The following is a 17,114-nucleotide window of genomic DNA, read 5'->3' as shown; positions in this document are numbered from 1 at the left end:
ATAACCATTGATTGACCATTGATGTAGATGTTGCTGTAAAGGACAAGTGTGAAACCTATGATGTAAAACGATATAGAAGCCCATAATAACATCATGTCATACTATTTAACATAATGTATAAAACAAGCTGACCTGCACATCAACTCCTCTGTAGGTCATAAGTCTTAGATCGTGTCCCTCCAATCAGACAGACAAGCCTATAATGTCGATGTCTTGTCACTCACAGTATCTGTTTGCATTGAAGGACTCGGCAGCTGAGTCATACGGCGCAAGGCTCAGTTATTCTGTAACGTATTAGTTACAGCAATTTGTCTCTGCTTGGCTGACAGAGCGAGAACGAAAACAGTGAGTGATGGCTGTTAGATAGCTTTGCATGACAAGCCTCATTCCAACAAAGCTCTGACACATATACAGATAATGATTCACACACGTGCTGCACTCGCAAGCCCACACACGGCAAACAATATGCACACACACACAGATAAGCGCGCACAAACACACACACACACACACACACACACACACACACACACACACACACACACACACACACACACACACACACACACACAGACATGGGCCGCACAAGGATGCCTTTGTTGACTCCTGGCAGCCACTCAGTTGCTGCTAGTGAATGTACAAAACTCACAGCTTCTTGAGTGTGTGTGCGTGTGTGTGTGTGTATATATTTATGTGTGCTTGTACAGAATACATATGTGTCAGGCCTTTGTCAGAGATAACCCTTTCCCCTCTCAGCAAGGTGTGCGGGTATGTGATGATGTGTAAGCGATGACACAATCGACCCTCCCTATAAGTCACTTCCTGCTCAGCTAATGCTGCTTTTAAGCTTCAAGTGTGCACTCATGTCGTCCACTTTGGTGTGACTGTGTGTGTTTGTGTGTGTGTGTGTGTGTGTGTGTGTGTGTGTGTGTGTGTACATGTGTGTTTCAAGGCAGGTGTGTGCTGTTGTTAGCAGGTGTGTACCTCGGAGGTGATGGAAGGGAGATTCTCACTGATCCTTTAATATCTGGCCTGAGGCGAGGAGAGAGAGCTGCTTACATGTGGGGAAAAGGGCATTAGAGAGCACTACAGCCAAACATGAAAAGAAAGGATGAAAAAATACAGGTGAGGAAGGGATAAAAGAGCAACTGTAGAAGACAAGGGATGTGGCACAAAAACCATACGAGGCCGAGGCGGTGACAGAGACAGGAAGAGCAGCCTTCATTGAAACACAGACACAACAAGAGAAAACCAGGAGGTTGGTGGGATTATGAGGGGTGTGTTTGTACCTGTGCCTGTTTGTGCTCATGTAAATCCCTCACTGTCACAGGTCAGAGGGATGTTTTAGGGGGAAGAGGAGCTTCGTGAGATAATGTGATGAGAAGAGAAAGAAAAGAAAGTGGGAGGAGGGACGAGAGAAAGATGAAAGGAAAGAAAGAGATCGTAAATTTTCACCCGGACAGACAAATAAAAACTCTCTCATACCCCGCCTCTGTCCCGCTCTATTTTTTGTCATGAATGTGAGCTGGCCTTTGTTTTCCAGAAAACGCCCCGACCCCAAACTCCTCTCCCCTTGTGCCAATCACCCGAAACCATCCCTATAAAACTCAAACCATTACAGACAAAAATCCCATATGCATCTCTTTTTTGTCTCTCCTCCCAATGGGCTCCCAAATGACCAGTTACACCAAGCTCTGTACAAAAGCAAGTATTTATTCTCTCATGAGTCACTATACAGTATTTTCACACTGGAGAAAAATAAATAAACATCTTGTTCAATAAATATTATAGAAATATGATCAAACCCCCTTAGCCCTATCATTCAAGGCCCAATACACAGAGAAAAACAATAGTTTGTTTCTGAAAAAGAAATTAAGCCGTCTATGAATTGCAAAAGGGGGAAAAGGCTTTGATTTCATGTTATGAACAGTATGAAAAAGTGAACTGAAGTTTAAATTGTGAGATATCTGCTTTTCTTTCCCTCTGACAGCTCGATGAAAAAGATGACTCAACAGAAACTGCTAACACTATTATTTTGGCTGTGATATCTGATGAGTTACCAAACTTAATGCAAAGCTAATCTCACTGCTGATGGCTCCATCTTTACATTTAGTGTACAATAGCATTATCGCTGTCAGAGAGAAGAAAATGAACTCATGTTGAACTTATTTAATCATGAAATCGTTCAAAAGTGGAAAATATGAGCAGTGAAGTAAACGGTTTGTTAAGGCGCCAAAATATCACAATAACGGTGTGGGCGTGTGTCTGTCAGTATGTGTAGCCCTGTTGTTACTGAGTTACTGTAACTGACTGGTTGACTTCTGATTACTCAGCAGTACCCCTCTGCCCGCTATTCCCTGCACTCATCCCCTGACTCACGCCTGCTCCTCATCTTCCGCTCCTTTTCTGCCTTTTCCTCTCCTCTCCTCGACCTCATCCCTCCAGCTATTTCCTCAACGTCTTTTGTCTTTTGACCATTCAGAAAAGTCTGTCCTTCCTTTAGAGAAAATGAATGTTTGCTGATTCACACATCTGGGGTCACGGAATCAGCTTTCACTCAATAGCTACACTGTCTGTCGCTGTGCCTGTCATTCTCTCTGACCACGTGTGTGTCTATTGTGTGTGTGTGTGTGTGTGTGTGTGTGTGTGTGTCTAACCATCTACAGGGGTGTTTCTGTTGATCTATGAGCAGTGAAGTCCGGTAACTCGGCCCAGTCTGAATATCTTGCTGAATGAGCTGCTATGTGGCCCATTGTGTGTGTTATATTCCATTAACACTTCTGGTGACCTGCCAAATAGCCCTTCATTCATGTATTCCAGTAGAGTATGAATGAATGTGTTAACCATCCAAGTGCTTTTGTCAGTCAAAACACTACAATTATTTCATTTTACCGCACCCTCACAGCGGCCTTGTTCCTGTGACATCACACTCAGGGTGGGAAGTTAAAATGCTGTTATAGGGTAATAATGCAGTAAATCAGGTTGTCCAGAAACGTAGGATAGGCCTATATGACAATCCTTATCGCATCACTACTTCTCGCTAAATCAGCAAATGAAGATTGATTGTGAAAAATCAAAAATAAAGGGGGCACTGGTAACTAAGTGGTTAGTTTACGAACCCCTCTGGCTCCTTTCCTGCTTGTCATTCCCACCTCTTTCTGTCCTTGATTTCCAACTCTACCCATGGTCCTATTTCTACAATAAAGGCGTGAAAAGCCCAAAAACTAATCTTTAAAAAAAAAAAAAAAAAAAAAAAAGAAACCAGTTAACACTTTTAGGCAAAACAAACACAAAATTGAAAACAAAATACTGTTTGACAAAAACTAAAGTTAGCATTCAGACACTTCATAGCCAACTAACAAGTGTCTGAATTATAACTCTAGCAACATGCTAGCTAAGAAATAAATTCCTTATCCCTTTACAGCATTATGTTAGCTAGGAAATACATTTCTAGCTAATATAACATAAGCTCGAAAATACATTTCCAGGCAACATATGGTAAGCTAGAAATGTATTTGACTTTGCATGGAGTTACACTAACAATGGAGTAGCACCCAGAGGCTATGTGCTAACTTAAAAGTTGTCCGACTATAGCTAATGGGTTTTGCTGTATTCACTTTAAATATGACCAGATTTTGCTCTGAAACTTTGGCATAGATTTGCTTGCTGTTCGATAGAAAAGCTGTTTAATAATAAAGATTTGTCAATTACAATTAACATAATGTGACTTACACACTGAAACACAAAAGTTTAACAATTTTACAATATTTGAGCTCCTGACCCCGAGCATTGCATCAGAGTCGATGGTTTCTCTCAGAATAAGGTAAATTGTGCGTTTCTGATACATTTTCAATATTTTGTCTTAACATGTCTGTTTGTTGTCTGTCAGCCTCGAAGTCTCTTCTTGAGGCGGTTAAAGTCTTTCGCCGACCGCCACAGCCAACTCTGCAGCTCTCGCAAAATCCAAAATCCTTCCACCTTTCTAGCAAAGTCGTTCATTGTTGGCCGCACCGACAGCAGTGAAGACGAGGAGGAGGAGGTGGAGGAGGAAGATAGGAGTGGAGTCAGAGGAGGCGAAAGGAGGGAGGTGCCCCTTTGTAGAGATAGAGGGACGGGTTGGGAGAGGAGTGTGTGCTCCTCACTCGCTCCGAACTGGTAGAGGAGAGATAGGGTGGATAGTGGAGGATGAAGGGTGGGGGAGAGGAGGGAACGGGGAGGCCGACGCTGATGATGGAATGATGACAAGGAGGAGATAGCTTCCATTACTGTTTGCCGTTCTTCGTCCATTGTTAATTCTCTGCTTTTTTCCACAATAAATCCGTCTTCCTCTCTGATTGTGTCAAGATGGAGTGAGTTCAACTTATAGCTGTACTGATTGTTATTGTTGTTGTTTGTTTGGATGGGTGGCTGTCGAAGGAAAGTGGGGCCCTCTTTACCTTTAATAAAGACCTCTTCCCCTTGTTCAGTCAGCCTTTCCTTCTCCTGGTCATCCTCACTGATACTCAACAACCTTCTTCTCATACCAGATCTCTCCACCTCTCCCTCGTGCTCCAGGTCTTCCTCTTCTTCCTCACCGACTCTCTCTTCAGGCCATTTCCCTTTCTCAGGCGCCTCCCTCCTCACTCTGCTCCCTTTTTCTCCTTTTCCCTTCTCCCTCAATCCGCCATTCCTTCCTCCTGCTGTTGCTCTCCTCCCCTCCTTCCCTCTCCTTTTTTCCATCAGGTCTACTCCATCCTCCCTCTCACCCCTGACCACCCTTTTCCCACTTCTTCTTTTGTTGTTTCGCTGACCGGACTCAGTCCTCGTCCCTGCTCTGGAACTGTAAAGGCTCTGGCTCATAAGTGGAGCTGGTGGGACACCCCCTATCCCCCTGTGACTGTACTGCAGCTGTCCAACGTTACTTCTGATGTTCACTGATGATGGGGGGAGCGAGTAACCAAGGGTGGTCATCAGTGCAGATATTGAGCCCAGCAGCCCATCCAGGCCTGTGCAGAAGTGCAGCAGGGAGGTCTTGAGGGAGGGGCAGAGGGTAGAACGGGCCAGTTCTCTGACAGCAGCCAGCAGAACAGAGTAGGCCTTCTGGTTCTGTGCGAGCCGGGCCTGGTTTTCAAGTCCGTGCCACAGCTCAAGGCGGGTCGCTGCACTTGGCAGGGACAGAGCTGTGCTGTTGGGACGTGGAGGAGAGAAGTCTTTCTCGTTGAATGGCGGGCCGAGGTAGGTCAGCTGGAGGAGTTAAATGAGAATGAAAAGATTAATTCTAGTTTATTATGAACAGTCATCATTTAGCCAATCCCTGAGTAACATTTTACACAGCTAAATGAAGGTTGTCAACCAAGAATCAGTCGATCAAACAGGTTGTAAACTATCAATTTTTTGTAAAGTATTTCACCACTTAATTGGGTGTTTGAACTGAAAGCCAGCAGTCATGTCTGAGGGAATCCAACAATACATGGGAAAACTCTGTGTCATCTAGTAGGCTAAAATAAAGCAAAGTTGAACTATGACCATGTAAACAATGACTTCGTAGTTTGACTTAGTTTGTTTTCTCTCCTGAATTGTGTTCTGTAATCTTTCTTGCCTTTTTCGATATCACCACTCTCCAGGAACTCAACATGGTGAGTACAATGTTATCAGTAAAAATTAGAAAATGGCAAAACTAAATACTAAAATAATCAACAGGTTAGACTTAACCCTCTAGATGGTTGAGCACAACAATATTGACATTTCCTATCAGAATAAATTTAACTTTTGATGTTCTGGGCACAAAGGCAAGCTAGCGATATAGCTTATTTCCAGTCTTTTGATTACGTTCCCACTACAGCAGTTGAAGAGCAACATTATCGTACATTTGCCGTTATGTTACAGCGTGACAATAGTATTTGTCAGATCTCGTCACTGACAAAGCCTGCCCGGTGACTGCTAGAGCTGAAAATGATAAAAGCCTAAACAATAAAGTTGTGTGCCTGTCAGCTGAAAGGAGATGAGAGATATCCTAAAACTCCAAGAAGGGAAGCTGCAAATTCAGGTCATGATAAGTTGCCTTTGACAATAGTTACAGCAGCTTTAATGGAAATTGATGGGATGTTTTTGGATTAAATTACTTTAGAAGAGAGCTCTTCTCCACCAAATGTTCTTGTTTATTATGTGAATGACAAATGTACTAATTAAACTTTATGCAAATAAATAGACAAATACAAGATATCCTTCTGAACGAACCGAAGTTACTCACATAAATGTCCTTGATTTCCTTCAGCTGATACTCCAGGTATTTGGTGAGCTCATACGTGCTTTCTATCGAGCTCCTCTCACTGGCCAGGTTGTGAGAAGGATCCAGAGCCGTTGCCATGGCAGCTGCCAACAGCAAGACGAGCTGGTGTTGATGGACTGGTGACAAAATAATCATTAACAAAGGTTAAAAGTAAGACAGACAGTGTGTGATGTTACTCTAAAAACATGCCCTTCATGGGTGTCCAGGTGATAATGAAAGCTCTCTGCAGAGATATTTACAATCATAACAGCGAGGTGAAATTTATCTCAGCCCTCATTTTCTCAGACATTTTGTCATTATTTAAACAAAGTGCTTGGTTTTGAAAGAATTTGACATTTTGAGAACTTAAAAAAACCCTCCTGCATAAGTTTCAAAGCTTTGCTCCTTTCTCATTCACATACTGTTCACCGTTAACAGGAATTTTTATAGCACTCTGGTTTATTTCTTTGTCTCTACGGTTATGGTCATATCTGATTACTTATTGTCAACCAACAGCCGTCAAACATTGTCGATAAAGTTTTCCCAATTCCAATCTAATTTTAGCAGTTTTCTTGCTGTCATATATTTACTATGGAATCAAATAAAACCTTTCTTAATAACCTCAGACACTCAGACTAATGGCTCCTATGTTCAATAATGCACCGGCTTGTCAGGCAAACAGCTGCTTACACACACACGCGCACACACACACACACACACACACACACACACACGTTCATTCCTGACTGATATCCCTAAAAACAAAGACATGTGTGTCTCTGCACAATCACAAACATTAATGCGTTTGAATCAGTCATATGTGGACTGGTTGTTTAGGTTTCACAGTGTTTGTGTGGGTGTTTTGTGTTACGGTGTGAGTGTTTGTGAGAATGTTTGTTACAGTTCTTGTAGATGTAAATTAATTTCACTTCCCTGTGGTGTGTACAATGACTTTGGGACTGTGTATTTGGGAGTATATGTGAGAGAAGGACAGAGAGAGAGGATGCAGTTCTAACAACCCTTTTAGTGCCTGTGTTTCTGGTTTCAAACTGAGAAAATTGGAGCTGAAAGATGGTTTTCAGTATTAAGGAACGTCATGTACATGCTTTTCTCTTCAGCCCATGCTTTCAGTCTATTTCACACTCTCTTCCTTTGCTTTTAATCTCTCCCAGCACTTCCTCCACCCTTCTCTAGACATTTCTTTTTACTTATCTGCCCTCCGTCATCCTTTTTTGATCCTCTTCATCATCCTTCTGACACCCACAGTTGGCAACAATGATTCACGCTTGTAAATATGGGCAAAACATACTGCTGTTCAACAGGTGGGGAATATGTATTGCACAATGTGTATCCCCGTGACAGCTTTCTCTCTTTCTCTGTCTTTTCCTGACTCACCTCCGGCATTCCAATTGCTTCAACAATTTAAATCCCCTTTAACAGGTCGCACCACACCAAACTTTCCTCTTCCCTCCCTCCCTCGGCTCGACTCTCTTATCTCTTTTCTGCCTCGGGTCAAAATAACAGCAGCCAATTAACCCCGATTAGCTCTCCTACTTTGCCTCTATTGCCTTTTTTTCTTTTTCTTTCATCTATTGACAGCGACGGGCCCCACAGGAGAAGTAATTTGAGCAAACCGCTTCAACACTTGCTAAATATTTATCTTCTGCATGTTTTCAGTGGTGCAAAGAAAACAAGTTCTGACTTAAAACAGTCAACACCTTTTTTTGAGTCAACTGCTTACATTTGACGTATTGTATACAATTCCACACAGGGTTTGGTAGCAACATAATGACATTAAATACTAAATACAACTAGATACAAGAGAAAGGTCTGCTTTGCAACTTAAAATAAGAATGTGCTATAGTTGCGGTGAGCAGGACATTTTGTGTTTACAAAAGGTGAGGAAAACATGGTTTCAGATGAGAAATGCGGAAAAATGTGACGGTTTCTTTTTTTCTTCAACTTTGCCCTCACCAGAAATGTGAAGATCAAACAAATCATCAAAATACATCCCAATGTTATGTTTCCCTTTTTTATTTTGAATCTGAACGATGACAGGACGAATAAATGTTACAATACAGCCTAATGAGCTCAAGCTTCCTTAAAACAACCTGTGCTCTACTTTTAATGACAGATTGAATGACAGATCTGGAAACTACCAGTTTCAAATTAAAGTATGCTCGTCAGGGATGATGTGAAAAAGAGTGACGTGGACAAAGATCGAACAAAAGCTCCCCAGATTCACCTCCTTTAGAACCTTTAACTCCTCCACCTAAGTTGTCGGCTAAATCAAAGCATCCTCACAGACTATTATCTAAAACACAGTGGTTTGGCTCGGTAACTCCCACACGCTCCCACACACACCTTGAAATCAGTCAACTAGGACAGCCCTGTCAGCAAAGCCTACTCCGATCTCCTCCACCGCAAAAGCCTCATCACTTGTCAGAAGCAATAAGCATCTTTCAGCGATGCCTGAACATTTGGAGCTCATCAAGCCACGGGCCCTTCCCATCAAACATCCTCCATTAGCATCAAAACAGCCTGCAATCAACGCAACATTGTTGACTCTGAGAGTAAACAGCCTTGAGGGGAAAGTGTGTAGTGTACATATAATAGTGTGCAAAAAAAAAGAATCCCATTAAGAGGAATAAATAGGTACCCAAAAAAGTCAGAGAAAGAAAGTTCGTCTTTGGCAAAAATCAACCCAAACTGTTTCAGAGTGTTTCCTTTTGTCTGCAGCCACATGCTCGGAGATGATTGCCAGACGTGAAAGTCTCCTGTTGTTTTGATTGAGCGCTGACATGTCTGAAAGCATCCTGCGTTGTGGCTTTAAAACAACTGCTCTTTAGTACGAGTAAACTGAGATAACTTATACCCAGAGCTGAGTTGTTGTTATATAATAATACATTGAGTAACCATGCTAAAGTCGGCATATAGACAAACTTCAAGGGGAGCCCTGCAGGCTTGTGGCTGTGTCTGTGTACCTGGCAGTGGAAGCACACTCCTCAGGGCAGGGTTGAAACCAGAACATTCTCAGTGGGAGGATTGCATTACAGCAACACAGGGGTTCCCTACATTGGCCGACCATGACCTGCCTCTGTGCACTTATGTGTGTGGAACTCTTTACATTTTGGCTCTCATACCTATTAGGGTTACACATGCACACACACGGGGGGGAGGGGGGGGGGGGGCTACATTATTCACAGCAGATCATATTTTTATCTACGCTTTATTCGCTCATGTAAAGTCAGATGGGGCACTGTGAGTCTGGCTGCCATCTGCAAATGTAGAACTGAGCTTAAAGATCAGGCGCCAGAGCCTCTGAGATACACTTAGAGCAAAACTTAGAATAAAACACCATCTCAGGGTCAGGGTTCAGGGTTGAATTTAACGGTGTTAGGTTCTGTTTCATGCTTCACATTTTACACTGCTGACTGTGTTTTGGTAAACCAGTGACCCAGTGTCTGTGGGCGATGTACCGCTTCCAATCCTAGAGGACTAATATTTCATCTTTCCCACCATATACCACCATTTGAGGTTTTAAACAAGCACTAAAACAGAATTTGGTATTGTGGGAAATCCATGTGCAAGTTATTCTCTACAGTCTGGTCCAGGAAAAACTAGCTCCATTGCCAAAAGAGGTTGCCCTCCATTGCTCAAACCACTTGAAAGACCTTAAACAGAAAGGAAACGTCAGTATGTAGAAGATGTTATAAATCCAGTCCAAATGAGATGTTTGTAATTTCCCAGCGCAACTTTGATTTAATGACCAAAGTGTATATTTGTTGCATACTTTTGGTTGTATTCATTGTTAAACTTTGATATAATTTTGCATTAATTAAGCTTGGTTTTAGGGGAAAATGTTTATTTGTGGTGAGCTTTTTCGGGAACCAGAGCTCACATTCTGAAGAACTCCCCTGTAACACCAGAGGACTATCACTGACAACAGAAAATAACAATGTCATGCTTTGGATGAGACTTTATAGACACATCTTTGGAATTCCTTTTGAATAGCATGCAAAAACGTATAAATCTAATTTAATTAAAATTTACATGATTTGTTTTGAAGTGTTTTATTCCTTATCTCGACTTCTTGAAAGATGTCTGATACAATCTGGAAGCACAGTTTTCGATTGGGGCGGCAACTTTGGCAATAACTCAGTTCAAAACATGAGTGCATTTCAAATCTGCTTAATATGCATAAAAAAAGAGAAAAAGTAATTCAAGTATCTAGTTCAAGGTTCAAGTCACATCATTCAGGTTGTGTTTTTCTGCCACATTGCTGAACATTTGTCCCCCGCACTTCTTGTGTTACATTTGATGTCACCTCAGATATCTCTGTTGGATGAAGAAGATATTTGGGTATATTTTAAAGCTTCACAAAAAAGGTCAGAAGTAAACCAGGGGTTAAAAAAATGGAACATATATGTACAGTAGGTTGCCGAGATCAAGAATGGAACTCAATGGGACCATTTTTATTATCATTAACTGTAAACTTTGTTAACAGATTATTTTCTTCTTGTCACATTACTCTCTCAGACTTGCTGCCGTCCTCCGACTTGTCTTCCTTGTTACTGTTACTGTCATTGCACTTATGTGTTGGAGATGTTCAGGCTCATTGAGGTAGACTTGATGACAGAAAAGGACCTATCAGAGTTAACCTCAGAGGAGTTTTTTTTTTTTTTTCGTTCACATTTTTGTTGTTGTTGTTGTTCTGTCCCTGAACTGTATCTGGTGACAGTTTTTCCATCTGTCATAACGCCTACACTAAACATAAACACACCTGTGCATAATGCCAGGGACACAAACATGCACACATCATCAGACAGATGTTATGGTTACTACAACAGTGGAAGTGGACAGAGACACACGCTGGACAGTCAGTGAGGTGAGTGAGGTTGAGGAAAGGGTGAGGGGTTTGACAGTCAAGGGGTCAGGGTCAGTGTTGTGTGTCTGTGTACAGTTAAAGGCCAGATTTATGTGCAATCTGCACTCAATCAAATGTGCATTCCTTCACTAACTCAACACACATACATGTGCACACACATCCAGATTGTGCAGTCGAGCGTAGACCCATGTATGCACAAACCTTATACTGAATAAATACTCATAAACAAACCAAAGGCACAAACACACACACACTTTTCCCATCACTCCTCCCATGAGATTCCCTTCTTCTGGAGTTTGTACAGAATTGATCCTCTTGGCACTGGACACACACCCGGGTTGCCAAACAACATCAATGACCCAAAAACAAAGGCAAAAGAAAACACACACAAAAAAAATCCAATAAAAACTGTGTTTATGCAAAGAAACTTTGTGTGTAGCTATTTCTTGCTAGTCGTAAACTCTATATCCTTTGTTTAGTTCCCCTTCATACACTCATGTCTGTCTCCCCTCTTCACCTTATAAAGCCAATCCATCCCTGTCTTTTTTTAAATCAGTGGATTCCAGTCGCTCCAGACTTTATCGCCATGTTTGGTTTCAATTTCTTTGTCTCTTAATCTGTCCCCCCTCTCTCCCTAAATCTTCCTGAAATGTCAAACTTCCATTTTAAAGTTTCCTTCCTTTTTCTCCCTAATTACCGCTCCCCTCTCTTCCTTTCACTAATTGGCTCCACTGGTTCCCCGCAACATCTTTCATTCCCTGCCCCCATTTTTTTCAGACCCTAAGCTTTTAATTTTCTTCTCAACACCACCCTCCATTTCAATGTCATTATTTTCTCTCTTAAAAAACACCATAATAATAATAATAATAATAATAATAGCTTAGATATATAGAGAGCCTTTCAAGAAACCAAGGATGCTTTACAGTAGTAAAAAGGGGGGCAGGAATAGGAGAGACAGAAAAAAGAGAAAACAAATAGAAACACAAACAGAGAAAAAAATAACACAAAACAAACAAATGAAGAAAAGAAGAAGAAAGAAAAAGGAACTGAACTGAGGCAATAACGTGCTGCTGAATTGATCTGCTTTAAGAGAGAAAAAGTAGGGATGTAGTGAAGTAAAGCTCTGACACCTTTGAGTTTTCCTCCTTCTGAGAATACTTTTTTTAAAGGATTAATTGTTGAGGCCAACAAAATATATATACTCTAGTTCCATTTTTTCTCTAAAAAAATGGATTCTCTGAACCTCTTTGGTTTTGTTTGATAGTTAAAATATTTTTTCAAAGACATTAAGTTGAACAAATAAGTGATATGAAGACATAAGTTTGAGTTTTAAAAAAATCTTATTGGAAAAAATCTAATATTTATTCATGTTCTGACTCTCTAGACCAAAGTCTCACTAATCAATGGATTGTTATTTGCTGCCACAATGTAGGTTCTAATTTTAATTAGATTTTTTCTGTGTTTCTCTGTGTGTGTGAATGTTATGGTAGTACTTCTTCAAAGGATCTGATGAATGTAATCTAATAGCAACAAGAGCAAGTTATTCCTGCATAATAAGTACAAAATACTTTTTCTTAAATGACATTTTGAATGCAGAACTTTTTACGGTTAAAACATTTTTGCAATGTGGTATTACTACTGTGATGAATCTTAATCTGGATCTGAGATTGAGGAGCGATATTTCAGGGTCGTGAAGGATCAAGACATAGAGGAGGTGGAGGAGGAAGAGGGGATTTGAAAAGAAGAAGGGAGAGGAAAAGGAGTTGGTGGAGGGGAGAGAGCAGGGGAGAGTTTTCTAAAGCGAGGGGCCATGTTAATTTGGGAAAAATGTAAACAGCATGTGTAACTGTTCAAAGCGTGACCGACTCATTTTATATCATTCCCCCTTCCCTCTTTCTCTGTGTCTCTCTCTTTCCCTCTGGGTGCTGCTAACTTCTGTCAATCGTGAATCTGCACTGCATTAACCCCTCTACCACCAGTTTCTCTCTCGCTCTCTGTTTACTTTTATCTACCTCTACCTCTCTTTACTCGCTCACTCACCCCAACACACACAACCCCCGCCTCTACACATCCTCCTGACATCCGTATATATATGTACCATGAAGAATTGAGGATGGCGCTGAGCAAATCAAAAGATGTGAAAGGTTCAATTTTTACTCTCTTTTACACTTCCCCTGCTCTCTCACTCCCCCTCTCTCTGTCCTTTACTCTTCCTTTGTTTCTTCCTATTGGCCTGTGTGTTTTAGCTCACTGGTCCAACACACACTAACGCTTTTATCTGAAACACACCGACACTAATTCAACCCTCCCAGCAATAACATGCCTTGTCTGTGTGTGTGTGTGTGTGTGTGTGTGTGTCTGTGTGCGTGTAAGTGTGTAGGTATGTGCGTGTATTGTGCCACCTTGTGTGCATGTGTATTTGCTGACTGAGAGACAGAGAGATACACAGAGAGAAGTGCAAAAGTAGGAAGAAACATGTTTGCATGATTGCATGTGTGTGAGTGCTCGTGATTTTGTGTCTACCTGAGGACCTCAATTTCACAGTCAGACAGTGTAGGCACCGACCATAATGGTGGTATAGTAATGTCAAAATGTGGGTATATAAGGTTAACTCCACAGTTAAGGTAAGGGAAAGTCATCAAGAAAATAATGGAAACATGACTTTGTGTGTTTATGTTCAAACACTATTTAACAGTCAATATTTTATAGCAGTGAATTATTTGAGTATCAGAGAGTTTGTCCTGCAATCAGATATTTTTATTGTCCTCATAAAGTTTTTTTAGCAGTTTGCTGATGGTCAGCCATGCTACATCATGTGAGTGACCATGAAATAAGCCTAGTGGGGAGGCTGACAGGAGGAGAGGAACTTGGTGATCTTTTGCCCGGCATATCATTTCTTCACACGGACCTCCTATGTTTGACTTTTTTCCCCCGTATTTCTTTCACCTCCTTTTCCTTCCTTTCCTGGACACAGAGCAGCAGCCGCAACAGGATTTCCCAGGGGGAAAAGTGTGTGTAGTGTGTGTCTACTTGAGTGTAAGTGCGTCTACTCACACCCTGACTAACGTGAATCATGTACTTTCTCATATCAGTGACAGCTAACTAGACAGGGGCTTTAGCTGCCTCTGACCCCCTCAAACCCCTGTCATTTTTTATGTGAATAAGAGCCCCCCCACACGCCCCTCTTTCTTTCTTTCTTTCACACACAGACACACACACTCACTTTTTTTGTCGCTATCTTCTCGTGGCGTGTAAATTGCTGCCCTTCTTGCAATTTTCATAGAAACTCTAAAAAAACATGTCACCTATGTGTGATCCTTTTGAAAACGCTTAGGTCTGCTGATGTGCCACAACAAGTGTTGCTCCATCATACATCATTTGATGATAATAAATTATCAACACCATTCTTTTACACTAATTTGAATTTTTTTTAAAACAGAAATAAATCCAATACATTCTTTACAATGTTACAAAACAAACTGAATGAAATGAGCTTTTGTGTTTCATTAGCTAAATGTTTTTTGATTTAGCAGTAACATTTAAAAAAAACAATATTTACTTAAAATCAGACAGCATTCACATTAACATACTTGGACCAACTTTGAAGACTTCCCAACACAGCATATTAATTTTGATAATAATAATAATATCCTCATTATCAGAGCATCATGGGGGGGGGAGGGTGGGGGGGTATATAACTTCACTGCAAAAAAGGCTACACTTACCTCCGCAACTTTTCATTTTCTCCAAATTCTTTAATTCTGTTCAGTGCGCTCCCTCAATTTATCCACCGGTCGATTTATCAGCTGAAATAAACCGGTAATGTCTCCTCTCTCTCTCTCTCTCTCTCTCTCTCCCTCTCTCTCTCTCCTCTAAAAAAATCGAAAACTTTCCATTGTGGCGGTCCAATTAAATCTACTCTGCTTCCCCAGCACAACTCTGGAGATAATGAAAGACAACGCAGGTGGTGACGCTTTTCACTCCTACTAATGGATGATTTTTTTTTTGGTTGACGGTAAATATATTATTTTGGAGAGGATGGAGCTTAAATATTGACGGTCCGCTGACTTGGTGCGTGTGGTCCGTGTGACAGACTGAATGACGGCGGAGCCTTTTTGTACCTCCTCCTCCTCCTCTCTTTCGACCCGTTTCTCCTTTTCCTCCCCTCCTTTCCATCCCGGGCTCTCCTTCTTTCGCCATCCTCCTCCTCAGTTGCTGGTGATTCACCGAAATTGACGCATCGCAGCTCCGCTCTGACGGAGCCGCAGGACCACGGGACTTGTCACAACTCATATCTGTCTTTCTCCGCTTGTCATCCTCCTGAACGCAATCTGACTGCAGCCGTCTGATCTTTAATCTGTTTGCCTTTAATAAGGTGCGAGTCCGGCTGGATCAGACCACTGCAGGCCACGAGGAACCCGGCAACCCTGAGACCCACAAATGCTCCAGGAAACATGGAATTACACAAGTTCTCTCTCTCTCTCTCTCTCTCTCTCTCTCTCTCTCTCTTTCAGCCTGTGCAACTTTCCAGCAAAGTTTTATAAAAGCCACATATCTGCATTTATTTTTTCACTGAGATTTTATCATGCAGTGTCTTCTTTGAATAAAATAAGTCAGTTGAAAATTATTTGTATCATTGCTAATTATTTCCCCCTCATTATCAGCGGGCCTATACGGACACACGGGGCGATCTTATAAATAGAAATGTAATGCAAAACTTTTAAAATTTGACAAAAAAAAAGCCGAAAAGCAGGCTCTATCAAAGGACCTTCGTAAAAGTGAGATTTTATTGAGCAGTCTGTGACGTTTATATTTTTCGACAGTAATATAAGGACACCAGGGTCTATAAATTAGAGGCCTCTCGTAAACTGTTTCAAAGTTGCAACACATTTTATCAATGGACCACATTGGCCTAAACCTGTAGTCCCTGTTTTGGGAATATTCTGTCTGTTTTTCTTTCCATTTTAGGGTGAAGACAAGTGTGCGTCTGCTTCTCTGTGTTTTCCTCTGGCCTCAGTGCTACAGATTTAGTTTTTACTGGCAGATGGATTACGGTGATCTTCCTCACCTCAGGCTGTCACTCAATGGACTATTCTAACAGCAGTGCACGATAACGACCATGCATGTTTATGCGCATCAGAATGGATCCACTTAAGAATCTCTGCTGGTAGTGCCTACGGACATTGGCCTAAATTAATTTAAAAAAAATTAAAAAAATAATCTTACGCAGACTTCGGAGTATGGGCCTTTTGCTACTCTCACAAAGAAACCTTGATCTGTTTGCATCGCGTCCAGATTGAATAAAGGGGCCAAACTATAAGGAACGACGATGGCAGGGGCCCCTCAAGGCTAAACTGTGTGCCAACTGGTTTTGTCAGAATTAATTAGGATATTGTAGAGAGTATTTAACCAATAGGCTATATCGCAACATTACCCGATGAGAAAATGATTAAATAAATTGATGTCCTGTCTTAGGATAAACTAGTTCATCATTTTAATTTTATGATTTAACTTTGCTACACTGTCGGACTTTATATTTGTAAAAACTAGGGCAAGGGCTATCAAGGGGTTTCAGGTGGTAATATTTACAGTCTATGGGTAAAACCTAATAATTGTGCAACAAGGCCCCAAGGCAAGATACTTTGTTCATGAGTCTCCGGGTAGATTTCTCTTCCCACAGTCACGTCGAGTCTTCTCTTTATCAAATAACAAAACTAAATAACTGTTTTAATTAATCCGTTTCTTAGACTACATTATGATGTGAGCCACCACTGGTCAGCTCCCAGTTCTGTAGATGGTGGGCTACTGGACACACAGTGTTGGCCATGAAAGGGGAGATTAAAAAAACAAGGATAAAAAAAAAGACAAGACAAGAAAGTTAGAAAACGTATCAGTGAAAAAGACTAGAACAGAAAAAACACCTGGTTTTATTTTATCAGATGTGTTGTGCGCCACCCAGTGGTGACAAGTTGCCACTGC

The 17,114-nt window shown here is 41.3% G+C and overlaps 1 protein-coding gene across 1 annotated transcript; it reads right to left on the bottom strand.

Annotated features, from left to right (window-relative positions):
• Positions 1–1,692: 1,692 nt before the first annotated feature.
• Positions 1,693–15,238, bottom strand: clcf1 (cardiotrophin-like cytokine factor 1). Its single transcript, XM_020645844.3, has 3 exons — positions 14,861–15,238; positions 6,230–6,384; positions 1,693–5,223 (listed from the first exon to the last, which is right to left on the bottom strand). The coding sequence occupies exons 1-3, from the start codon at positions 14,874–14,876 to the stop codon at positions 3,886–3,888; spliced, it is 1,509 nt and encodes a 502-aa protein (XP_020501500.2). The 5' UTR covers positions 14,877–15,238; the 3' UTR covers positions 1,693–3,885.
• Between the last annotated feature and the right edge of the window lie 1,876 nt (positions 15,239–17,114).

The sequence above is a fragment of the Labrus bergylta genome, chromosome 9 (genome assembly GCF_963930695.1).
Source record: "Labrus bergylta chromosome 9, fLabBer1.1, whole genome shotgun sequence".
Taxonomy (NCBI): domain Eukaryota; kingdom Metazoa; phylum Chordata; class Actinopteri; order Labriformes; family Labridae; genus Labrus; species Labrus bergylta.
The sequence above is the reverse complement of the archived record's forward strand: the minus strand, read 5'-3'. Positions and strand labels throughout refer to the sequence as shown.